Source organism: Symsagittifera roscoffensis, chromosome 6 (genome assembly GCF_963678635.1).
Source record: "Symsagittifera roscoffensis chromosome 6, txSymRosc1.1, whole genome shotgun sequence".
NCBI classification, from domain to species: Eukaryota; Metazoa; Xenacoelomorpha; order Acoela; family Convolutidae; genus Symsagittifera; species Symsagittifera roscoffensis.
In genome coordinates, this window is record NC_087067.1 from 29,054,606 (window position 1) to 29,081,098 (window position 26,493).

General features: G+C 36.9%; 1 protein-coding gene across 1 annotated transcript; it reads right to left on the reverse strand.

Annotated features, from left to right (window-relative positions):
• Positions 1–25,541, reverse strand: LOC134848519 (protein polybromo-1-like). Its single transcript, XM_063866016.1, has 28 exons — positions 25,313–25,541; positions 21,888–21,985; positions 21,605–21,752; positions 21,286–21,387; positions 20,713–21,030; positions 19,913–20,070; positions 19,242–19,363; positions 18,627–18,789; positions 17,838–18,006; positions 16,212–16,571; positions 15,257–15,404; positions 13,841–14,673; positions 13,165–13,560; positions 12,065–12,547; positions 10,282–10,428; positions 9,290–9,675; positions 8,859–9,064; positions 8,335–8,432; positions 7,805–7,955; positions 7,332–7,462; positions 6,346–6,474; positions 5,160–5,391; positions 4,980–5,037; positions 3,295–3,647; positions 2,540–3,061; positions 2,089–2,221; positions 584–799; positions 1–344 (listed from the first exon to the last, which is right to left on the reverse strand). Exons 1-28 carry the CDS (start codon positions 25,514–25,516, stop codon positions 260–262), a joined length of 6,549 nt encoding a protein of 2,182 aa, XP_063722086.1. The 5' UTR covers positions 25,517–25,541; the 3' UTR covers positions 1–259.
• Positions 25,542–26,493: the final 952 nt, after the last annotated feature.

Consider the following 26,493-nt stretch of genomic DNA (forward strand, 5'->3'; position numbering starts at 1 on the left):
TAAAGAGAAAGATATCGGTATGAATTCAGTCAGCAACTTTAGAACAACAAGAACAGTAGCAAGTTCATTCATTTAACACCAACCCTTGAACCTTTTTCAGGTTTAACCACACTTTAACAACTAGAAAGATTTGATAATTTAACGACAGCTACAAAATTATTGAATGCAAAGAACAAGTTTAAATAGTTGCATATGCAAAGTTAACAAGACATGCTTATGAGAAGAGATCTAAATAGTAATCTGTAATGAGTCCGTGGGATCAGAAGTCATGTGCAGAAAGTTCTCGTCCATTTCCTTCCGCACTTCTTGAAAAGAACTCGTTGACATCGACGTCAAGATCAGGACTAAAACAAACGTACACGTACACTTATTCTGCAACCTATCTTACATTAAGGGCTGAAACAAATTATTTATATTTAGTTGTCTCAACATAATATCAAAACTCCCCAAGAACTAACTGCAACAACGTCTCAGTCCTCCTAAGAGGATTTCAGTTTTCGGACGTTATGATTAATTTGTTTCCGACTTTTTGTTTGACTAATACATTTTAACGGAAGAACTAAAAACTTGAGAAAAAACTCACAGTCTGTTGTAATTAGCAATGGAAACACTGTCCATCAACATGTAGTCTCTCAGCGCCCACAGAGCCTTGGTTACATTGGGCATCTTAGTGCCACTTCTGAACATGTTCGAGGCGGTGGCTGCGGCTGCGTGCTTCGGGATACTCGGTCTCTCCTCCGCGGGAGCCAGTGTCTTCTTCAGATCAGTCACGTGCTTGTTGGGAAGATTCTTTATGTAGCTAAAAGAGCAGAAATGAAGTTGTTCTTATTACCATGATCTAAAATTACCAGACAACCACAAGAAAAACATAAAGAGCGTGTACTAAAAGTATATCTAAATTCTCATAGATGCATTTTCTATAAGCCCCGAAAATGCTAGCTAAACTCCAACAAGACATTAGAAAAACATAGCCAACAGAAAGTTGGAAAGGAGTCAATGAACGCAATTAAACAGAAAAAAAAACAGAACTTTCGAATTTCAAAAAAAAAAAAAACACAGATGATCTTGAAACTCTTCGAATTTCTAGAACAATTTGTGATGGGCACTGTTCCATAAAACTGACCCAATTTGAGAAAACTGGATTAATCGGTATATTTTTTTAATTTCGCTGGGAAATCTGAAAATTAAATTCCACCTTCGAAATTCCTCCCGCTGCACTGCCACCAGCTGCGCTGCCTCCCTCAGATGCCCCCTTGAAAAACCCAAAATTAAAAACTGACTAGAAACATGCGCAAGCTCGTCCACATTTTGGTCTGTGGTGTTTAGAAAAACATAGCCAACTGACAGTTGGAAAAGACTAATGAACGCAAGGAAACTGAAAAAACTGTCTTGTTTTGTAGAAAAACCTTCAATTTTTGAATTTTGAAAAAAATAGATGGCTTTAAAGCTCTTTGAGTTTATAGAACAGCTGAAAATTTGAGCTTGTAGAAAAGTTTTTTGATTGACACTTTTTTGATAAAGTTAAACCAATTTCAGAAAACCAGATCAATAGGTAAAACCATTTATTTCGCTGGGAAATCTGATAGTTAATTTCCATTTTCGAAATTAGAAGCCCATCACGTTCTTGGTGACTTTTACACTTTTGCTGTTCGATAGTGGAGTTTGCCTTCTTTTTAACAAAAGAAGTGAACTGAACTAGAAAGAAAACAAAAGTTCAAACCGCGAATAATCAAAATAAAGACTGAACAAATTTAAAAAAAGCCAAAAAAATCATCAAGACACATGTTAATCTTTAAAAGTTTCGAATTTCCGAGAAAAAATTATACTGCCTTAAAACCTTTTGAATTTCAAACAAAATTTATGATTGACACTTTTTTGAAACAGAGGTGAGCTGCGCTTTGCAAGCACAAGCGAGGAAAAAGAGCTCTAAACAGGCAAAAAAGTGTAATAAGTTACAGATACGTTACAGACGGTTAATTACATGTATCTTCCAATATTTTGCCTTAAGCCTGTCCAGTTCTCAATATACATTGTGGGAGCTATGAGTGGATGATTACAATACTAATTATCCAGTTACGATATACTTACTCAAGGTACACTTTCGAGTGAGTCAGAGGCGTTCGCTTAAGAGGAGGCATCGAAAACATAGGCTTCCCATCAGCCGTGAACACATTTGGAGGCGGCGGTGGGTTGAGGGGTCCAGTCGACATGTGATTGTACACTGAAAACAAAATAACTACGTAATATCGGCTACTAGTTCACAGACATCATTGTTCCGTAAAATGATATTTGAGCAGATAAGCTTTAATAAAACACAGGATTTTTCTTCTCCTGGTATCATTCAGTCAGACGGGTACATGGTACATGCTTAGGACTCAGTGCAGCTATATTTTAAAAACCCAATCAGAAAATAATCGAATCAATTAAATTATTGGTTATCAACTGCTTTTTCCACTCACTTTATGACTACTTTACTCATATAATGAACAAATTTCTGAAACATCGAAATGACACAGCCAACAAAAACAACGTTGCCTACCATTTGCTTCGAATGATCCCGGTCTGTATGGATTTGGAACCACTTGTGGCGTCGGAGGCATCAGATGGTCCGGAACATGTGCTGGTTGAACAGGAGGCACTTGTGGACCCTGTTGCCCATGTCCATTTGCATCTCCATGGACTCCTGAACTTCTTTGTTGCATATGCTGCCCTTGATTGGGAACTCCATTCGAGAACTGTCCCTGCATGTTTGGAGGCACACTTTGCACAACTCCATTAGGCGTGCTACCATTTTGCACTGACTTGCTAAAATTCGGGCGGACTGGAGTTGTTTGTTGACCTTGAGGAACAGCCACTATTTGGCCTTGAACTCTGGCGGGAGTTGCAGGATGCTGTTGGATGGCATTATTCATAGCAGCATCGACATGCGCAGCAGAAGACTGCGAGGGTTGACTCTGCAGCGCTCCTCTCTGACCCGGAGAGAAAGGACCCTCATACAAGACTGCGTTGACACTTTGACTGTAAGTTGAAATCTGTTGGGATGCTCCTGGAGGCATATTTCCTAAACCACACAGTCGATCCAGTTTTCATTGTTGAATAAAGATAGTTAAATTGCTGAAGAAAATCTAAGAAAAAAAAATTATTTTCAGGCAAAACCTTCCAGGTTTAAAGACAAAAAGCCTCAAACTTGTTAAAGATAAAAAGCCTCAGGCCAAGTTGCTTAACCCCATTGTCATTTTAAAAAAATCCGACTCACGCGGCTGCTTTTGGTTTCTCAAAACTCCAACTAGCTACCTGGATTGGATGCGGACTGTTGTACAGTCTCCTGCTGCGCATATGGGTTTTGCACATGAACTACATTCCACGTATGGTTGACGTCGCAAGCCAGGTTTCTGAAGGGCTGTGGGGTCGGAATTATTCCCCCTACCACCTCGCTCTGACTCCATGTGGGTACAGCAACCGATGGGTTATCTGCAGAAGCGTTGGAGCCTGGAGCAGCTGGTACTGGGTTGTTTTGCTGGAAGTGGTGCAACATGCCTTTGCTGACGAAGTGGCGGGAGATTTGAGGCGGGTAGATGTAGCGGGCTGCGTACTTGAAGTGGCACTCGCGAAGGTGACGACCAAGTCGGTTCGCATTGGGAAATACTCTGCAATATATATCGAAACATAACCAACAGTCACGTTGGAAAAAAGTTGATCAACTCTCAAATAGAGTTAGTTTAGAGGTAAATGAACATCCCACGATACAGTTAGTTCAGGTTTCAAAAGATAAACTGAATAGAAGGCAGCTTCGCCTCTGTGTTTACACCGGCTCTTGCAGGTACGCATAAATCTTTTGATCAAGCGTCAAGGGACAGTATAAAATTAATCTTTTTTTCAGATAAACGTTATACCATCCATTGACACTTGATCAACAGATTTATGCGTACTTACAAGAGCAGGTATAAACACAGAGGCGAAGCTGCGCTTCGCAAACACTTGCGAGAACACGACCAAAAAGCAGATCTATCAAGTGAAATAAAAAAAGTAGAAATAGGCCTCGAGTTAGCAAAAACTCCACAACGTTTCGGATTCGGATCTGCGACCTAGGTCACGGATGCTTAAAATCACCAAAAACTAGGGCGACCTCCCATAGATTCCAATATTCATAGCTCCCAAAATAAAAAATCTGTCGCATAAGTTCCAAAACCTTATTTCGTGAATTCTGATTGGTTGAAACTTGAGCCAACGAATTTATGGATTGATTGTTTAAGAAGCATAAACTCAAGCAGCAAAATAGTGACCACCTCAGCCCCGCCAACGTCTTGCAAGCTTGCCAACAGAGGGTAGGACTCTATACGAAATTTAGAGCCGGTTATCACCGCGAAGCGGCAACGCGCGCGTAGGGCGCCCACCGGCGACCTTAAACCGAGACTCTTAACCAATTTAGACTTTTAACCAATTGAAAAGATTTGGGACTTATGCGACAGCTTTTTTTGGGACCTATAGAACTGATTTCTCATATTGGGACCTATGCATACGCACCAAAACTTGACATCAATAAAGCAGCTACATATGCTAATGAAATGCCAATTCGATGCAGCAAAAATAGCATCAAATACAAAAAAAGACAATTTTGCATGTAATAAATTGGAAATCATAAAGCCAAATTATATATACATTGCGAGATAGATTGAGATGGAAAGTTTCTGAAATCGAGCTTTTTATCATTGTACTGCTGTTTGAAACAAATAACTTTTTTCGGTTCATTTGATGAAATAAACATGCATCAACGGTGTTAACTTTTTACTAACCAAATGTCATATATGACATTACACTACTACCAAAAAAAAGCCACCAAAAGTAGCATTTTTATTTGCGACTTTGGTTGGAAAAAAGAAAGTTCATACCAAAAAAAAAAACACTTTGCTTCGCAAGTGTAATAAAGACCATGAATAAAAAAATAGCAGTCGAGATCTTTGATCCAAATTGAAACTTACTTGGAATTTTTTCTGCCCTTGTAGCAGGGACCCCACAGGCATTTGTAGAATCCATTCTCTAAACAGAACACATCATTTCTAAAAAAAATATGCAGATAAAACCTCAATTGCAAGTGTTTCACTTGATTCACTTTTTTGTCATGAAGTAGAACACAAGGAGTTCGTTCCACCAATACTAACCATTAGTAGCTCCATTAATATGCGTAGTTTCATCCTTGATCAGATGCGTGAACATGTCAGCCTCATCTTCGAACATGAAGTCACACCCCTCCCAACAACACTCGTACACCACAACCGGAGTCGAGTTCTCATACCCAACACAGGGCTCGGCCGCTCTGGGCGTCTGAGTGCTGGCTTTCTCTTCGGCTTTCTTGTGCCAGAGATCTTTTTCTTCAGCTGATAGATCGTTCCACTGCAACGCAAGACATTGAGATCAATATAGTAGAAAAACAATCAGCTTATGGTTGTTTTTCACACAAGTTGGCGCCGCCTTGTTAAATTCAACGGAGATGCAACAATTGGGTGTTGCAAGTTATAGAATCAATTTTAAATTACAAAAAATATAACAGACAACAAACAGCTGAAAACGAGTCATAAAACGCGAGTCAATAGAAGTCGATTATGTTTTTTGACGGTTACACTTTTGCTGTTCGTGAAGTGGAGTTTGCCTTCCGCGAAGTCAAACTAACAAAAATCAAATTTCAGCGTGAACAGATTTTTCCGAGCAAAAAAATCGTATCGATCTATATAAAAGTTTTTACTACGTTCAACGACTCTTAATAAAGTAAGTTATCAAAAGATGGTATTGAATCTTTAAACACAACCAAACGTAGAAATCTCACTATGCGAAAGAGCTGAAGCTTCTTGGTCTCCTATAGAACAACAACAAAAATTAATTCAAGTCAGTGGCCGATTTGGGGAGCATAATGTTCAAAACGAAGAAGTTGGGGCGTCAAAGACTGTTTGAAGGGGTGACATGGTTTTCCCCCAAGAAAATTTGACTGCGGCGCCAGTGAATTGTCGGCCTGCTTCAAACAATTAGAAAAAATTTGATAATCGGGTTGAAAAACTCTCGAACGAAAATCTTTTGCACACCCAGATTCGATTGAAAGGCCACATTAATCAAACTATTAATAATTTTTGAGTATTGAACTCATGTGCGTCTCTGTGAAACTAGGAAATGAAGTAATTTCTTGTTTAATCTACTCATTATAAAACATGAAATCAGTAATATAAAGTATGAGCAGCTCAGAGAAGACAACTGACGACGTAACCATAAGGGTTGCAGGGCGCTGTCCAAAATTGAGGACGCAACACGTGGGAAAAAACAAATAGAAAATCAAACGAAGGTGAAAAACATACTAACTCTGCTTCCAACTTCTCGACTCAGTTCTCCAAACTCCAGATTTGGTTTCATCTCCTTCAACTTGGGCCTCATGATGCTAGCAAAGGCTATGTAGCCACTGGCCTTCCTATCTTTAGGCATCAGTATGGTCTAAATAAAACAAAACCAACACAAGTAATCTTGAGTCGTTTTTTTTTCAGCCGGCATAATTACAGAAGCGCAGCGGAGCTTCGCTTCACTTGCGATACAGTCGAAAAAATAGAAAAATTTCTAAAAAAATAGTCTTCCGAAAAAACTAGAAAATCGGCAGAAAAATTACCAAGTGGTAAAAAAGGCTGAAAGTTCCTGAGCAGAAACCGTTTGAGCCAGAAAAACTCAAAAAGACAAAACTTAAAAAATGACTGAATCACACTTCACTCCCCCTCAAAACACCCACACACTCACACAAACAATTTTTTGGTCATCGAACATATCAAGCCGAAAAAATGAAACTTGAAAAAGTCGAATTGGTAAAATTACAGCCAACATAAAAATTTTAGAGAAGACGGATATCTAAAATGCTAGCATGGTAAAATTTGTCTGTTGCTTCAACTCAACAGACATATTATGAGATTGGTGAGTCATGTGTAGGAAAATATTTACGGGAAAATGGTCTAGTAGCCGGTTGCAATACTCTTGCCATCGCAAGTGTCATAAATTTAAAACTGAATCAACTGCAACAACGTACTTTCTCTTTCAACATTACCCTCCTGGTGTATTTTCGCTAAACAGACTAAATTAGCTGTAAAATACTTACAATTTTGCAGTACTTTTTCAGAGGTCACGTGATTCCAAAACTGTCAGGACAAGCGTACTTCACTTTATATAAATTAAGTTGGCCATTAAGTCTTACGAAGCTTCTCGATTTATATAAATAAAGTAAGTAATTAAGTTTTACGAAGCTCCTCGAACGTCACAATTCACCAACTTCATTTAGGAGAACATTTCGATATACTTGCAATTCCTACCTTTGTCCCCTTTCGCCCACTGCCTCCGTTGTTTGCACCATTTGCTCCACCCACCACGCCTACACTACCAGTGGTAGTCAAATCATCTTCTCCCCCAGTCGATGCTTCATTTGGGAACTGATTGGCAACACCTAAACAATTGGTCAAATTGGTACTCTTTATGAAACTGAATCGAATTCTCACAAGAAATGAATGGCAATCTTTGAAATCACAAATACAAAACTCGCGTTTTTAAACACTTTGTAATGGAAACATGTTCACATACATTTTCAAAGTCAAATGAAAAGGTATTTAAAATAGAAGTTAGAAGGTTCATTAAAGTCAATAAAATTGTTGAAGTGACTCACTATCAAAATGATAACTCCATCATAATCAAAAGTTGCTAAAGAAGTCACTCAGACGTTCGCTTCAAAAAACGCAAAAAAAGGAATTATCGGACAGCAATTAACTTTATCTTTTATAGGCATTCTCACCCATAGTATCCATCGCACTTGGGTCTATGACTATGTCGTCCATTTCTATGTCTCCTGTGAAGAGGAAGGGAGAGGCCTCTTTGCCCACCGTGATGGGCTTCTTGAAGTTGTATACCTCGTCCAGGTGCAGTTTCTTCGACACTATAGGCATCTGCAACAAAATCAAATCGTCACAATTTTTATGCTTATCAACTTCAGAGTTTTCTTAATCGAGTGCATCGTTCGAGCAGTCGCGCAGCTGATGAACACTTTTTCCAGATTTATAAGGGCTCGTTTTTAATGACATTTCATCTTTTGGTCAAAACTTTTAGAGCAAAATCTTTAGTTATTGGATCCGAAAATGAAAAGCTCATAATATTATCAAACGAATATGATATTTTAATCCCAGTAGCAACGAAAACTTAATAATTGTAGCCATGGTTATATTTTTAAGACAAAAATGTCTCCATGAGAAACAGTAGGATTATTTTAACAACAACCCCCCCCCCCTTAATAATAAGCTCTGAAAAATTCGATAATTGTCGACTTACTCGCAGCCCTTTTTTCAGTTTAGTGATGATCTTCTCATCTGGAAAGTATTTGTTGTCACACACAAACACGTCGTTTTCCGCATATTCAGTCGGTCGACCTAAAATGGTCGAAAATATTTTTCAAATAGAAGCGAAGTTGTACTTTCCACACAGATAAATTGATCATTCGAATGCGGAGTGGTTCTCATCCAGAAGTTCGATGCAATGATTGTGAACCACAAGACTGTTTCTAATTCAAAATCAGGTAGCTAAAATCACTCTTATGGTACCGAGAGTGGTGTTATATTAATGCTATTTAAGTATCGCTTAGGATGATAAGAGTCGCGCCCAGCCTAATTGTACAGCTGTTTGAACCTATTTACGCTAAAGCACCTTCTCTGAGATCATTTGTAAAAAAAAATACCCAGAAAAAAGGTTATTTTTGAGAAAAAATTATATCAACTTTTTTGAAAATTTTGCATCGTCGGAACATTGTAAGCTACTTGCACATGAACTAGCTATCCTTGTTTATAGTTTATACTTACAAACGGTATACTCTCTCAGAATCATGACGGTGAAAGTTCCCAGCGACTGGTCCAATCTAGTAGGCTGGCTGAACTCGGCTAACGCAGTCTCGTTATGGGGACTAGTCTCTGCGACTATGAGTTCGTTCTTGTAGAACATCCTGGTGGGTTCGTGTTCCACTTGACAGGGCATCAGATACCACGACCCCGAGAACCACACTACACCACTGAAACAACACAGTTTTAACTATTCCCCAAAAGTAAGCACAGAGGCAAAGCTCTACTTAGCAAACAAAAGCGAGAAAACAGCAAAAAGAAGTTCTAAAAAGGTTTTTAAATGAAATAAGGAAACAGAAGGCTAATAAGCCTTGAAAAAACAAACTTTTGCTATGTGCCGGCATCAAACTGCTGACTTGTATGTTAAAAGACTTGTTCATTAGATATTAACTCACTCTCTGTCTTTCCACAGCTTTTCAATTCTTCGCATCGACTTTGTTGGCTTAATAGTCTCAACTTCATCCTTCCCCTCATCGTCTTTATTCATCAGCTTCGATTTCACATATTCATCCACCTCCTGGTCAATGTCCCCACTTGACCCTTGACCTCCAGTTGAACTCTCCTGCCCTTTCACTTCATTATCAGTCGCCATTTCCTCATAGTCACAGCTTTCAGACTTGATTTCAGGCTTAAAATTTTTGCCTTGATCGGGTAAAGATTCTAGGGGCAAAACAATACCGTCTCCAAGTCTGTATACTTTGTTGTTTACAACGCATTGTTCGTAGAAAGTCAATTTTTCACCATCGGGTTGGTCAGACGGTGCTTGATTGGATACGAGAGCCTGAAAAATCTATTTTAGATTGAATATACTCAAAATACTAATTTATTAAATTGACAAACTGAAATCTATAGCAATAATTTACCAGTCAGATCAATTCAAAAAGCGTTTTTTATATACTTCAATTTGAACACTCAAATCATATCAAACATTTATTGCACGAAACAGATCAACAGACAATTTTTGATAGATATTGTCGCCCAATCGAGAGAAAACATAACGCTGAAAAAGGCTTGAGAGAGATACCTTTCTGTTGAACTTTGACAACATTGGTCCTCCTTTTTTCAGAGAATGAATGCATTCAAACAAGTCCTGAAATCCTCAGGCGTTTAAACTTATGTAATTCCAGCTCAACGAAAAGTAGTGGTCATAGCTCTTAATTGTTCAGTACCAGTTAGTTTGATATAAGTGACCTTTTGACAAAACATCCGAAATTACTATATTGGCTATTCCGAAATTATTGTTTCAAACATATATACTGAAGCTTCAAACGTGTCAATTTTAAACCTTTTTTACTTTAGCAAACAATTGAATGGATGAAAGTTATAATTAGAATGGCATTTTGGATAAAGCAATGCAAAAAATAGAAAAAAAAGAATGTTGGCTGACAGAGAACTGTTGACAGTAGAGTGCAGTGTCCGACATGGTGGATTGGTCCTCAGCAATCCTCTCTTTTAGGAACTTCCTGTCCACTCGGTTGATCTTGAACTCCCTCTTCACCAGAGAAATGCTAGGGTGGCTGTCCAATCCCCAAGACTAAACAATGTTAACACAATGAGTCCTTTTAGAAATATAAGATTCGTTTTCGCTAAAAACTGATAGGGAAGGCCTGGGAACAGTAGCTACATGCGTTTTAGAAAAGTTTCAATTTCATAGAAAGAGGGCAACAGAAATTGGATTTCTCCGCAGCGCTTAAAGTAAATTTCAAAACTTGCGATGGAAATCACACATTGCAGTTCAAAATAGTGAATGAAAAATTATGTTGGAAAGAATTACTTGAAAAAATAACTTGACAAAAGTTGAAAAACTACCGCAACAAAAAGTTCATGTTTTTTTTAAAAAAAGCTCTTAAAAAGAAGAAAGCATTTACCGAGCGGCAACTAAGGCGGAAAACTTTGGGTCGAAACCTGTTGAGCCGAAAATAAATGTGTTAACATAAAAAATTTTATAAAAATTAAGTGTTTATGACCCATCCAACTGAAACGCATAAACCCAAACGGATATATATTGCCATCAAAATTACGCAAAAAATAAATTGACCGAGTCGATATAACAAACTGAAACAGCTTGAATAATAAAAAAAAACGAAAAAAAAAAATTAAAAACTCAAAATCAGACAGTAAATTAACAAATTTGTGAAATTCAGTTATAGTAAAAACTGTTTAAATTCGAACAAAAGCCATGCTTTAACACAGAGGCGAAGTTGCACTTCGCATACACAAGCAAAAATAAGACCGATAAAGCTAGTGGGAAAAACCGAATGAGTAAAACTTTGACCATAAAAAACTTCTGAAGTGACGCTTGCCAACTATGAGTCTATAAAGTTGCTAAGTGACGAAAGCCATTTATGACGCATTAGAAGTACCAGTCAATTTTAAAAAAAAACAACTAACATGCCTCAATTTATAGAGCGGACGCATTTTAACTAGTATACGAAAAAGTTCATTAAAACATCCGACCCTGCCCAGGTTCTAACCCTCTTATTTGGCTGCTGGTCTCCTTTCTTACCTCTACGCTACAAATCCATGATACCTTGAAGCTAAAGTGCTACTTGTAATATAATAGTCTGTGTTAATATCCTTAGCATTGGCTGTACTTAATAGCTGGATCAAAAAGAACACTTTCAAAATGAACACATTTTGACGCAACCATTGCATCGAATCAAAATTTGCGATTTAGGTTGGAAAAAAAGAAACTCCAGACTATAACACAAGCTATGCTTGTGAAAAAAGTAAAGCAATAAAAACCCTGCCATAAAAAAAATGGCGTTTAAAAAAAACGGAAAATGAACGGGCAGAAACTAAGACAAAAACTACGAACCCGAAAAAAATGAAAACATTTTTTGATAAGATAATAACCTGAGATGGGCTTGAACTAATTACTACTTAAGTGACATAACTTTCATTTAAATTTGGAAGATCCTGTAGAAGTGAAGATCCTCGAGAAGAAGTGAAGATCCTGTGGACAAAGTTGTTTACGGGAAAAAAAGTCCAGTACCCGATTGTAATACTCTTGCTAATCGCAAAGGTAAAAATTACCAAAACTGCACGAGCAAAAATTATAATGCAGTCATTTTTAAAGAAATTTCCAATTTCCATTTTTTAAAAATAAATCTTCATTAAAGCTGTATCGTGAAAGATTCAACTTACAGCTACTTAAAGCTAGAGCTTACCTTCAACTTGCATATGATTCCCCTGTGAAGTTCATTCGAATTCTGCTGACTCATTATATTTATTGCATCACTTGGATTATTCGCTCTAAACTGGCTCTCACAGACAAACACACAATTTTCATCTAGCTTTGCTACAGAAAAACGCATGAAATCTTTCACGTGCATCACGTGACATTGTGGTCCGATTATCGAAGCCGTGGAAACCGATACCGTGTACGGGTATCCACCAGGAGTCGTGTAGTGCAGGACCTCACGGGCCAAAAACTTCCGACCTGGGAATGACTCAACTTGTTCTGGGAAGAGGAAAAGTTCGCCTGATACATAGTTTTCTTGTATTTCCTTGACGTACAGAATATGACGTTTCACAGAAGCTGTGTCAACTGATGCCCGGTTTGGAGTGGGTGTAATGAAAATATATCTTCCGGGAACGGCTACAGGCACGGAGACGTCTTGGTTTTCGGGAACTTGGTAATTGCTCATCGACTGAAAAAAAAGGAAAAAAGATAAGGCTCATCTTATTCAAAAACCAAATATGACACTGGGACATAAATTAACCTTCACCGGAGATCAAAAACATAGCCAACTGACAGTTAAAAAAGAGTTATGAATGCAAGTAAACAGAAAAAAAAACAATGACTTCGTTGAATGATTTCGAATTTCAAAGAAAAATAGATGCTCTTTCAATTTATGATAGGCGTTATTTGATAACATAAACCCAACTTGAGAAAACTGGATCGATGAATAGGTAAAGTTTTTATTCAGCTGGAAATCTAAGAACTAAATTCCACTTTCGAAACTAGAAATAGTTCATGTTTTTTCGCGCTATGTCCAGGTTCGTATTTGGAGAGTGCTATTTACGTAAGTTTCAGCAGATGAATTTCAATTGAACTCAAAAAGTGCATATATACCGAATTGCATTCATCAATGCATTAATGTATGAAAAAATAAAACCTGAAAAAATCACAAAGACCTATATAAGTCTTCACTGCGTTTATTACTCTTAACAAACTTAGCGTCGAAAAACATTTTATTCATCCTTGTGTGGCTTTCATTTTGCGTCTGATGATCTAAATCTAATTTTATTTTGCCAATTTACTGACCATTTTGTTGATCTGGATGAAGTTACAATCGGGGGGCATAGCTGGTCGCGGCTGACTTCTTCTCTGTTCTTCAGTCTCTTTCTCAATCTGGCGACTGCCAACGTGCAATGCCGGCGAGAACAACACTTCGCCTCCCTTTGTCATTTCGTCTCGTTTCCTCATGAAGAACAGTTGCATCTCCAACGAATCTTCAAACGCCTCAGAATCGACCGCAGTTATATTTCGAATATGGTACAATAGAGCAAAAAGGTCGCTCTGCAAGTGGTCCAGACGTTTGTAGACCAGAGCGTCCAAGTTGCGGGAGATTATGTCCAGACTTAAGGGAGGCAGGCCTTGAGATGCTCTATTGAAAACTATTGGGTAGAGGCTGTCACTGTAACAGCGTCCGTCCTCGTCCTGAAAAAAAACAGTAACATATTTTATTATATATTTTTAGGTTATTCCAACAAATGTAATTTCAATCAGGCAATTTGAGATTTTTTGAATTAATTTTTATAACATACCATTCAGACGGCATGAAAACCAAAATTGAATCCATCAAGCAATATCATAAATTCTAATCAAAATTGCCATAATTTGTTTTTACTTATGAAATCAACAATCATTTTAATAATCAACATAATTTGTTTTTACTAATGAATAATAAACTACCTGAATAAATTGGTTAGAAACTTACCTCTTTATTTACAGTGAAGAGGAAGATGCGCTGCAGCATCATATTCACCAGCTCTGAGACATTCGGTACTTTCGAGTTGTCGTTCGTGCAACTTCCATCCGAAGTCAACTCATTTTTCTTCTCAATCAAAACTCTCATCAACAATATCGCATCTTTATAAATCCTAGATCCTGGTTCGTTGAATCTACACGCATTATTGAACATTAACACAAAATCATCAACTAACTCATTCAAATCTTCATAACCATTGCTCGCCATTTTCTGGTATATTTTCTGCATATCAATCGGCTTAGTGATTATTTTGTAGTACTCCGGCATGTCATTTCTAGTCGGCAACCTGTAAAAAGGTTCGTAGAGTTCTCGTCCCGTACGCGGCGATCTTTTCATCTTCACTGCCTCGTAAAGCGTGAACAACTTTCGCTGCATTGGGTTTGAAAACGCTATTTTATCAACGGTTGTTGCAACAACAGCGTTAACAGCCGACGCTGCATTTGAAGTCATATTGCTTGTTTGAACGATAGCTGGACTTGCTATATCGTGAATGCTTTGAGTGACTCCTGTGTTTTGATTAGGTGTCGCCAGTGACGAATTCGAAGCATTGCTGTTCTGGTTGAACATCGAAGGACTTGGTAACACCAAAGTCGGACAGTCCGAATTCGGACCAGAATTCACAATCGGGCTCAAGGGTGCTCGGTTAGACATGAAATCGGAACTCGACATGGATTGATGCGGGTTCGGAGAGCTGAACGAGTGATTCGGATCCGCGTTGGAGCTAGATCCTGGTCCATAACCTGGACGTACAGAGGCCATTCCAAAATTGATGCGCTTCTTGGCTGAAAATTTACATCTGGCTTGAGATTGAACTGTTTTCTTGAAAAGCAAAGGTGCCTTTGACTCGGCCTTGATTATGACTTCGTTCCCGTCTTGCTTTTTGGCTAAGTATCTCATTTTTGGCCTTGGTGACAAAAGTTCTTCTTTGATCTCTAATTTAAACAAAGCTTGATCAAGTTTTCAAAATAACATCTACCAATTATATCAAAACCTCAAATATCAAAACACGTCGAGATTCTCCTATCTTTTCAACAAAAAAGCAGTGCTAACTTTTTCAATCATTATCAAAATCTCCTTCTTTCATATCTTCAGAATACTCGCATTACGTACTTCGCAGAGCTCGACCGGAACAAAAAAAAAGAAAAATATACATGGCCCCGTAAAAAAAAACAGGCGCGCTATGAGATTTTTCATGTAATCGTAACGATAGGTCACCGTCACTAACTTTCACCGATTAAATTAAAAATGAAAACTTGCGATCTCGACTATGCGAAAAAAAAATCAGTCAAGAAACCAAGATGACAAAATTCAAATTATAATATCTGGAACCTGTTGCCTTCAAGTCTTCTGAGTGTAGACACTAACCTAGTGGAGTGTATGAGGCCCGCTTCTCCTTCAGCATCTCCTCCAGCTTGTTAGCATCATTGTATATCTGGGACCCCTCCTCATTGAACTCCCTGGCGTTGCAGAACATCAGGTGGAAGTCTTCCATAAACTCCTCCTCCGAATTGTACTAAAAATAATAACACTGTCTTTTTCTTAAAATTCAATTTCACAGGATCAAATTTAAGTAGGATTAATTTTAAAAGCATATTTACCTTTTAGATTAAAAATTCACTTTTAAAGGCATCGGTACTATTTCTAACGTTTTACATTACCAACATTTCACTTACCGCTTCTAACCAATTCAAAAAACTACAAAATATATCAATTCTTTAAAAACATAATTAGGTTCCGATATTCAAAGCTAATTCTACAATAATTCTGCCTTATTTTTACACTATTTTGCCCCCCATTTCCTCGCAAAACCCGAAAACTTGGGATGCTACAGTTTGCCTTGCTCAAAAAATCCTTCGCTGTCATTTGAAAGTCTCTTAAATTTCTTGCCCAGATTAACTATAAGATAGTTCAACATCAATAACGTCTAACGAGAACAAAACAGCAAGAACACAAAATTAGGTTTACCGTAAAGTTTTTCTGCAGTGAGTTTAATTCAGATCAATTATTTGCTTCAATGCCAGATTTTATGGTTTTGCATTTCTTGAAATTCTAAAACTAGAAATTCGCCGATTGTTTTTGTACAGCATCAGAATTACAGAACCTTGTGTGGGGTCGTAGATTTGAGAGTACAAATCATCATCGAAATGAATGCTTTCGAAAACAATTCAATTAAACAACCAACTTTTAAGATTTTCCCCAGAGTTTCAGAATATTTTGACGCCACCACCGAGTCAAAAAGCTAGCACTTCACCGCCCACGTCTAGTTTTAAACAAGATCCGGAAGATACCTCTGAAAAATAAGATAAATCAACCAACTTACCTCGTTGCACCTGATCTTTCTGTCAATCATCTTCAAATCAATCGGGTTCTTTATGTACTCGTAATACACTGGGTATTTCTCCTTACTCGGCAACTGCACAAACATCTCTGCCGTCTCTCGTCCATCTTGTTGGGTATGCTTTGTCACCACATTATACAACAATCTCAGTCGTTTTCTCAGTTGGTCCAAGTCTGTTTTCAATTCAGGGCATGGGTTCCCGTCTGGACCAAGAGGCACTAATCTAGTTCCAGGCTTTCGTCCAGGTTTTTTCTTGTTCGATACGAACTCCTCGTTGTCGATTCCCTTGAGATCTATATCAGCTTTCCTCTGTGACACGGCTTCAAGCAGGAACTCCGCGTCCTTGAATAAAAAACTAATTGACTGAAAATTTTTCCTGTACATATCATTGAACACAAGGACAAAACAATGCCAGGATATTTCCTCATTTTGTATTTTAAAATTAAAACCAAAGCCAACAGACAGTAGGAAAAAAGTCAATGAACGTAAGTAAACAGAAAAAAAATACCGACCTGTTTTTTGAAAAAATCTCAACTTTCGATTACAAAAAAAACATATGGTCTTGAAGCTCTCTGAATTTCTGGAAAAATTTCTGGTTAGCACTTTTTTGATGAAATTAACCCAAATTGAAAAAACTGGATCAGTAGGTAAAAAAACGTTTTGCTGGGAATTCTGATAATTAAATTCCACTTTCGAAACTAGAAGTTGATCACAGTTCTCGTGGCTTTTACACATCCGCTGTTCGATATTGGAGTTTGCTCTCCTTTAAGAAAAGGAAATGAACTGAATTGACAAAATCAAAAGTCAACTCAAAAAAAATTAATTTTGAGCCAGACCAAAACTTACAAAATAACAAAAACAGTTAACAGACACAGTTGGAAAAGATTTACTGAACGCAAGCACACCTTAATTTTTTTTGAAAAAATTTCACCTTTCGATTTTCCGAAAAAAAATAGATGACATGAAAGCTCTGAATTACTAGAAAAATTTAATGCATGACTTTTTTGATGATATTAACCCAAGGATCAGTAGGTGAAACTTTTATTTGGCTGGAAAATCTGATAATTAAATTCCACTTGCAAAACTAGAATTCGACTAAGTTTTTCGTGACCTTTACACTTTCGCTGTTCGATACTGGAGTTTGTTTTCCTTACACTAGAGGAAATGAACTGCTTCTCAAAAGAAATCAAAGTCAAAAATCATCGCGACCTTTATTAGAGTCTAAACTACGTTCATCGACTCTTTAAAAATCACCAAGATCTATATAAAAATATTTTCGGTGTTTTTAATCACTAACACCGAAAAGTAGAAACTATTAGAAATGATTTATTTTCTCCATTTTTTCATATTTACAACAAATTGTTTATAGTCAAAAGACAAGTCACCTTCCTTTCGACGTTTCATTTTTTTTGCAATTTTCAGCGCTCCTAGTCTTTGCCGTTATGATGCCTGAAGTTGTGCCGGCAAAAAGTTATGATGTTCCTCGAACCTGCAATCTCGAGACCGGAAGAGGCCGAGATAGTAGCCACTTTACGACAGTTACCATCTTCTTTTTCAAGCCCAGGTAATAATTCAGAAATTGCTATGCTAATGAAGAATGTGACTCACCCTGTATAATTGTGAGTCGACCCTGTTGTATTTCATGCAGTTGTTGAACATGAGTCTGAAGTCATCGAAGCAGTGGTTGAGGTCTCTGTAGCGACTCTTCTTGATCTTACTCTTGATCCGAATCAGAGTCATTGGACGCTTGATCTCCGTGTAGTAGTCCGGGTAAACCCTAACACACAATTAAGACCATTTATATTAAGGATCATCCACGAAGAGTAACAACAACTAACATAAATTCTGTTTAGCTTATTACGGAAAGCCGCTATTGAGCTTCTGATCGACAACTACATCAAAATTATTTTTCTTAAATAATCTATTTCAAAAAATTTTTGAACTCAGAAACCAGACATGTTGGAGCTTATATAACGCTTTTCTTAGTAGATAGTAGACAACCATCATTTCCACGATTCAGTTCATAATAGCAGACTGTCCTCTGACTGTGTTTGACGAAATTAAGTATTCAGAGCATCCTAACGTTAAGCTATTTCACTTTGATTTGTAAGCACCAGCTTTCTAATGAAGATAATACGACATAAAGGCCGAGAGGAACTTCGCATCACTTTCCGACACAAATCGGTTTAAATGTCACAGACTACGAAGCAGCTAGAAAATCCTGAACTGGAAAGTTCAACAGAAATTTTTTCTATTATGCCCGCCTTGCTAATCCATTCTACAGCTTTTTATCATTACAATAATCCAGCGATTGTATGCTTACAGTAGCAAATAGATTTGAAAGAATTATGCTAAAAAGGTTTCGTAAACTCAATGGTTTCGAATCACTCAACTTACTTTTTGTTGGGCAGTATCTTGAACTGTTTACAGAGCCTGACTCCAGTGGTTGGGTTTGTAGGTGCTATCACAGTGCTCCACAGAGCCCAATAGGGAGAACAGCCGATGCCATGTTCCTCGTCATCCACGTCTTCAACCACACTGTCGTATTCTGCCTGTCTACCTACATTGAAGAAAAAATAATATGAGTAAAATCTTTTACCCGCCTTCCTAAGCAAATGTCTTCCTTAGTGAAAAAATGAGTCCCTCAAATCAACGTTAAAGTAAGAAAAAATTACAATATATCACTGCCACTATTCTGGCAACTGTTATGAAAAATCATGCAGAAAACGAAAAAACTAGAATTTCTTGTTGTGAAGACATCTTTCTAGTAAAATGTTGATTCGCCTACGTATGCAGATGGCAGGGAACATTAATCGTATTAAACTATCATTAATTTTTCTTCATATGAATTTGACTGCTTTTCGAATTTGGAGTAAATTTACAAAAACTAAACTCATGATCACTTTTGGCTGAAAACGACGTTATGAAAAACTTTTCGACAACACGAATAGACCGATACCAGAAACGATGAGACCCCAAAAAAAGAAAAATGGTAGTATAATCTTTGATTACCCGGGAGTGTCTCGGAGCTGGTGTTGAGTTCGCTGTCATCTGCCGACTCACTATCCGAAGAGGTCAAATACTCTTCGAAGAAGGCCTCTATCTTCTGCATCAGTAAGTCGTCTGTCGGTGCCCTGAATAAAATTAAATAAATCATCAGCTCGATTTCAGAGGCTAACACCTTAGTACACAGTGATGAATCATACTGCTCAAGCTAAAAAAAATATTCCGCCTTTCAAGACAATGACGCCCCTAGAAGGTTTTTAAAATTGCATGGATAATTAGTGACAACAAAAAATTTTGTTTTACAAGTTAAATCATCGGAATGTATTGAGTGATATACCATATTAATGTGCTTCCCTTTAAGTCGTGAGAAAAACAGGTTTAAAATTTTTTATTTTTAGTATAATATTTGATTTTTAGTCTGATTTTTTTCTAGTCATTTCTTTTTGCAAAAACTGTTGTCCAATTTGCCTATTTTATTATGACTGTCGAACATACTTAAGTTCTAATTCTTGGTTCAGATCCTTTTATCACCCCACTCAAAAAACAATACTAAAATGGAAAAAAAACTTTTTGTATTTTTTAAGACTATGATCGGAACAATCTGTGCTACTTGCACAGGAACCAGCTATCCGTCTCATAATTTATAAGTATTTAAGAGTATTTAAGGAGTTACTTACTTTTCAATCTGGAACTTGTAAATGAGAGAAGATGCCAATTTCTTGATGGTAAGAGCATCTTTGAACACCTGTGAGCCTGGCTCATTGAATGTCTTTGCATTGTTAATCAACAGCGTCACGTCTTCCTCGAATTGAGCCAATGAATCATACTGCTCCAGCTAAAAATAATATTCCGCGTTTCAAAAACCTATACCTAGTAAGTTGCGCATATATTCAACTGTCATACGTTTTTCACAACGTATTATAGCTATCGTAGCATGACCCAAAAATTTTGCAGCCAAAACTGTCAGGTTATTTCAATTTCCAAATGCAGGCCAAAAAAAAAAGTTGCACGAAAAAGTTAGCTGTTGCTGATTTGAAAATTTCTCTGAATATCTCACAGAAAATCATCGGGCTACCTGAAACAGATTGCTTCATCCGCAAATCCAACCGCCTCGCATAAATCACTCTACCAATACAAATTATAGGCACACCCTCCTATCTCACAATGGCCGTCCCTAAGTTACGCTGATATCGCTCAAGTATTTCAAAAACACGAAATAAAAACTGCAATAAAACTACGTTAAACTTTGAAAGAGTAGCCTCATGCAATGTCAGAAGCTTTGCTTGTGCCAACTAAAAATTAGCGGGTCACGAAATTCAAGCATCAATAATCTTCCCCTTAATTTGGCAATAGAATTAATTCTTAGTTCGTTTTAAAGCGATGTACACTACTTGTATGATTAATTTTTCTCATCTTGATTTTGAAGGTTACCATCATAAACACTCGACGCCTTTTATTGAAATTTCCTCGTTCTAACCTTAAGTTTCTTGAAAATCATCCAAAAGTCTATTGGGTTCTTGATGACGTCATAATAGATAGGGTAGCTCTGCGCACTTGGAACTCTCTTGAAGATTTCTGCTATGTATCTATCGTCTTCGTGCACACTTAGCAAATTGAACATCACATTTGCTATTATGATTTTTAGCTCCTCTTTCGACAGATTTTGGCTCACTTGACCGACAGGCACTCCTGATCCAGACATGGACGCAGCAGCTGCTACCTGCTGTTTGGAGATACTTGGACTCGCTTTAGGAGTCACGTCTTGACTGGTGGTTTGAATTTTCGGAGGGTCAACCTGCACAGTAAAACAGCTGTCAATTGTTAACAATGAATAAACGCATTTGGATTAACTTGAGTGCATATTCACCTTTTCAATATGACGAAAAATTACTCGGAATTTTCATAGTAAAAACCAACGATAGATAAAGAATAGATGATGAACTTGCCGATAATGATTTTAAGTATTCAAGCTAAAGGACATTAACTGCGGTAAAATCTTATCCATGTATATCAGTTAAAGTATTCGCTCAAATGTTCGCTACGAGCTTACCTCGCTTGCCCTTGTGACAGATTCTATTGTTTCAGCCTCGTGTTTCACAGATAAAAACATGTTCCAGAACTCGCAGGCATCTTTATGCTCCTGACTCGACCTCTGAAAATATAATTAGATGACACAATAAACGTATTGGGGCCGACCAAAATTGGACAAGACGTAAAGTATATTTTTTGGTTAAAATTTTTTTGGTTAAACGTTTTCCGGATGTGGAAAAACTTTTTTTTAGAATAGGAACGCCAAACAATAAATCAAATTTTAAAGCAGCCCATCCAATTATTTCAATACTCAAAGTTATCAATCGAAGAATACTAACCCTGTGGTAGAGTTTCTCGTTTTCAACCATGAGGTTCATATCATTGACAAACTGCTCCATTGTAGAATACTTTGCACTCTTTACATTTTTCTGAATGGTGCTCAAGTCTATTGGTTCTTTCACTACCTCGTAATACTCTGGATTGGACCTGAATGATCATTCTCTTAGAACTAATTCGCTTGCGTTAAATAAATTTCTGTAAGATAGTTAATTGGTTCTGGTAATTAAATTTAAAAAAACTATAATCTTTGAAACACAAGCAAATCAAACAGATGTTACTTACCTTCTGGTTGGCATTCGCATCAGTGACTCGCATAGTAGTTTTCCATTTTCATTAGTCAACGTTCGGACATTCTCGAAAATGTTCAGAACCAAGCTTTGCTGAAAAAAATGTAGGTATAAACTTCACATGAAAGTTTTTTTTAAATATTATTACGAGGGGAAGCGGAGCTTAGCAAAACTTGCGATATAATTTTTTTCAAATTCCGTCTCAACTTGTTAAAACAAAGGCAACTCTAAAGAACAGTTTTCAGAACTTGATCAGTCCTTCTATGGAACTCGGGTTCTTCTTAAAAACTCTGACGACAAAATTTTCCTTGTGAAAATTATAGAAAAACCACATATTCGTTTTTTTAAACCCCAAGATCATCAAGTGGCGATTTTTGACAAAGTTTACAGGTTTTGCGTCTAGTAGCCAGCACAACAGAAATTGAATAAAAGAAAAACTAGTACTAATTTTGAGCGCATTCATAAGAAAACAGATTGCAAAGTCTAAAAATTTGGAAATTTATTTTTTTTTCAAACGAGAAAATCAAAATCATTTGAAAAAAAACCTAAACAAGCCTCAAAAGTCAAAATCACCAGTAGATTTCCCTCGAATTAAATTCATTTGCAGGAGAACGATCTAAGGAAGATCATTGTCATGGGTTAACATTGAAAACAAAAGTTACAAAGCGACAGATAAGCCAACATTTATAAAGAGAAGCTGCGCTTCGCAAACAATTGCGAGAACACGACAAGAAAGCAGCTTTATAAGTGAACATAGAGGCGAAACTTCGTAACACTTGCGATGCAAACAAACACATTGCTCAACAAAACAGTGAATGAAAAAAAGACAGAAGTCAAAAAACATTTCTAAAAAATTATGTTGGAAAAATAACTTGAAAAAATCACTTGACAAAAGTTGACAAATTACAGTTACAAAAACTTCATATATTTGTATCAAATGAAGTCCAAAAACAGCCTCTAAAAAGGACATCAATTGCCGAGCAGCAACAAAGGCGACAAACTGTGGATCAAAACCTGTTGAGCCGAAAACAAAACTTGTCAAAAAAAATTCGTAAAGTTTTAAAGTTCTTACGACCCATCCAAACTGAAACACATAATCTCAAACGGATATTCTTTGAGCTCAAAAGTACGCAAAATAAAATGACTAAGTCGATATAGCACAAACTGAAAACGTTAACCAATTAAAAGCATACCAGTTTTATTTGAAAAAATAATTACAATCCGAAACTTGCAAAGATGATTACAGCCTGAAATTAAAACCTTTGAAGATAATTACAACGTGAAAAAAAAGTCTAGTAGCCTATAGCAATACCCTTGCTTATCGCAAGGGTAAAAAAGAAAAAATAGAAATAAGCCTCGAATTAATAAAACTTTGCTTTGTATCGGATTGGAATCTGTCACCTCGAGAATTGGAGTCTCACGCCCTGCCCGCAGCAGAAGTGGCAACAAATACAAATAGACACAATTTGGCATATTATAAGTTGGACTATAATAAACTGAAGGCATCCACGCTAATTTTGCAAGTAATAAATTCGAAAGCATAAAGCTAAATTATGTATAAATTAAGCATCTCAAAAACATTGCGAGATATATTGAAAACTGCAAATAAAATGAACGACTATTTCTCCTACTCTTAAATGAAATGAAAAACAAAGCAGCTATGTAGAAGACATCCATGAATATCTAGAGTTAAACAAAATCAAACCAGCTAAAGCAGCATACAGCCAAATGACGAAAATGAATCAAAACCCAATGCCAAAAACTGCAAGCAATAAATTGGAATGACGGATGTGCAATTAGCACCAAATAATCCGAACACTTCTCAGAATTTTTTTTCGTTTTTCCTCAAGTAGTGTCTTTTCTTGTGCTTCGTGTGATGTTTGAGCTATATGAAAGCGTAGAAATTAAGGGAACTATACATATACGGCTACATTTGTCTTCAAAAAAATAAACAAAAGAAAGCGAATTTTTTTTACAGTATAAATTTTTAATATTTGCTAGACAAGCGCTAAATGAGGCTTCTGAAACTAGTTTTTATTTTTGTAGAATCGATTTTTTATTTGCCCAAAGTGCTAATTTTCATAAAAAATGAACGTTACTCGATCGCTTTACTCGCTCGAAAATAGACGAAAATTAAAAAGTTTTTAAACCAAAGTTTTTTTTTCGCACTAATCTTTCTCCGTAGTGTGACAATTCGCAATAAAAGACTCGTATTATACTCACCGCTGCAGTTGTGCCAATAGGTTGCGAGCTTGCCATTAGAGGGTGGGACTTTATACCAGATTTAGAGCCAATTATCTCGTATAAAATAATTTTCGAACTTTGCGACTTGCCGCTTCCCTTAACTTTGCGAGTTGTCTTTTCTTACGAGTTGTCTTTTGCTGCGAGTTGTCGCGGTACCGTCTTTCTCGATACTAGCAAATCTGATTGTTTTTCTTGATAAACTTTTTTAGCATTGCCTGAGAAAAGGAAAAACTCCGTACTGTATACAGATTTTGGGCATTTGATAGTGATTTCCATGTCATTATTTAAGTTGTATAAATCTGGTGCAAGGTAAAAATTTTGAAAATCAAAAACGTTACCACAAAAGTCTTATAAAATCAAAAATTAAATGTTTTTGACCGTATTTCATAAACCCTGCCTTACTTCAAGAAGCGTTTTGTTAATTCGTCTCACTTCTTGACGTTATTGGAAAATTAAACTGCCAAGTTTTAATCAGAATATAATTCTGATTAAAAATTTGAAATATAGTGATTAATTTCATCAGAATGGCATACAGCAGAGAATGAAGAATTTTTATAGTTTTTGTGCATCGTTTACGATTGTTGTTTATTTTAAGATAACTGATGATAAAATTTTGACGAAAAAGTTTTAGATTGATCCTGTTTTTTTTTACCCGACAATGAGCAAAATGTAATTCACATCACTAAAAAATACTCAAATAAAGCCACTGATCAGAGTTAGATGTAGTTTACTGACACAGATGCATGCAGACAGTGCGCGCAAAAGTTCATGTACTTATCTCTTTTACTTTCAAGGTACATTATATTCTAACCTTTTTACGTAATTATTATTTTATATAGCTTATAAAAAGATTCGCAAAGAGCAACTATTTATTTCTTAACTTGCGGAGATACAACTTTGGTTTGGTCTATAACCATCTAAACAAATACGATCTTTCTTTCAGCCTTTCAGTTGACGGAAATCTCCGCCAGATTGGATAAGAATAATTGATTACTGGAAAAATCTAGTTCCTATCTCAAAGAGGCTGGATCACGCAGGTGAACCAAGAATTCGGCAGCAACGTTAGAAGTTCAACCGTTCTCTTCAGCCTGTTTTTATAGAGTGAAAATGAGTTAAAGCTCTGCTAACGAAATTCCAATTAGTTGAGCATCAACTTGGAGACATTTCTCAACTTACCAAGTTTCCGGGTGTAGGCGCAACCCCTTTCGATCTTTTCTTGGCTGATAGATTACTGGATGCGGGCGATAGAAGGTCCATAGGCAGAGTACTACTTCCAGCAAGGCCAACAGCGTCTTCACTAATAATCGATGAGCTGGCATCTGACTGACCAGAGCGGCGTCGTTTCCGCGTGGATGAATAACTATTCACACTTCCAACCATAACACTGAAAATTATATTGATTGCAGAGAGAATGAGATGCACCGCTTACACTTACAAGCAGAAAAATTGGCCATGACAACCGTACCAACGCAGATAAAACTAGCGCATGGTTCGCACCTACGAAGCTTCAAATATATCGTTGAATATATCGATTTCCTGCCTATATACTTTACTGACAGGTAATCAGAAGGTCAAACGTATCACAGTAACCGAAGAAACAATCAGGGTGACTTCATCACATATTCCAGTCAAAACCCTAGAAATTATCTAGCTATGGCAATGTAAAATTCGCTCGGAAGTACATATCGACGGAAAATAAAGCTAGGTTCTAAAACGCCTGGCTAGCGTCTAAACACAGCTCTACATGCTTTTCATCGTCTCTGCCAAAGCAAGTTCTTTTGGTGGTTTTCCTAACATCGGGTCGACAAAACTTTACTGCTTTCCGGCTTCGACCAGATCGCTCATATTAACTTAATTATATGCAAAAATAGTGAGCTCATGGCTGGGTCTCAGTATCCCCAGACCACGAGGTCACTCCTAAAAACAGGGCTACTACTATTTATTATATTACTATTACATTTGACCACTAGAATTGAGGAACATAAGAAAGCAGACTCACCGGTAGGCCTCCATCTTCAGCAATACCAACTTGAGGGAAATAGCGCAGATCTTAGTTGGGAAATTATAGATAGGTCAAACAACCAAACAAAATTGCTAACACTAGAGGTAATAGATATCAGGAAAGAGAAACCGGTCTTGAACACGCGCGATGAGTTTAGGAGCAGGGAGTTAACACTGAAAATTTAGTCCCAAAATATTTTTGGTTTTTTATTTAAAACGTACATGTCTAAATCGAAATTATGACTCAGAAACTTCCAGACAAATTAATGTAAAAATGTTTAATTAATTTTAGAGGTTGAAAGTATTTTAATCTTAAAAGTTATTTAGAGGTCAACTGTGATTGGCTTTCTTTTATC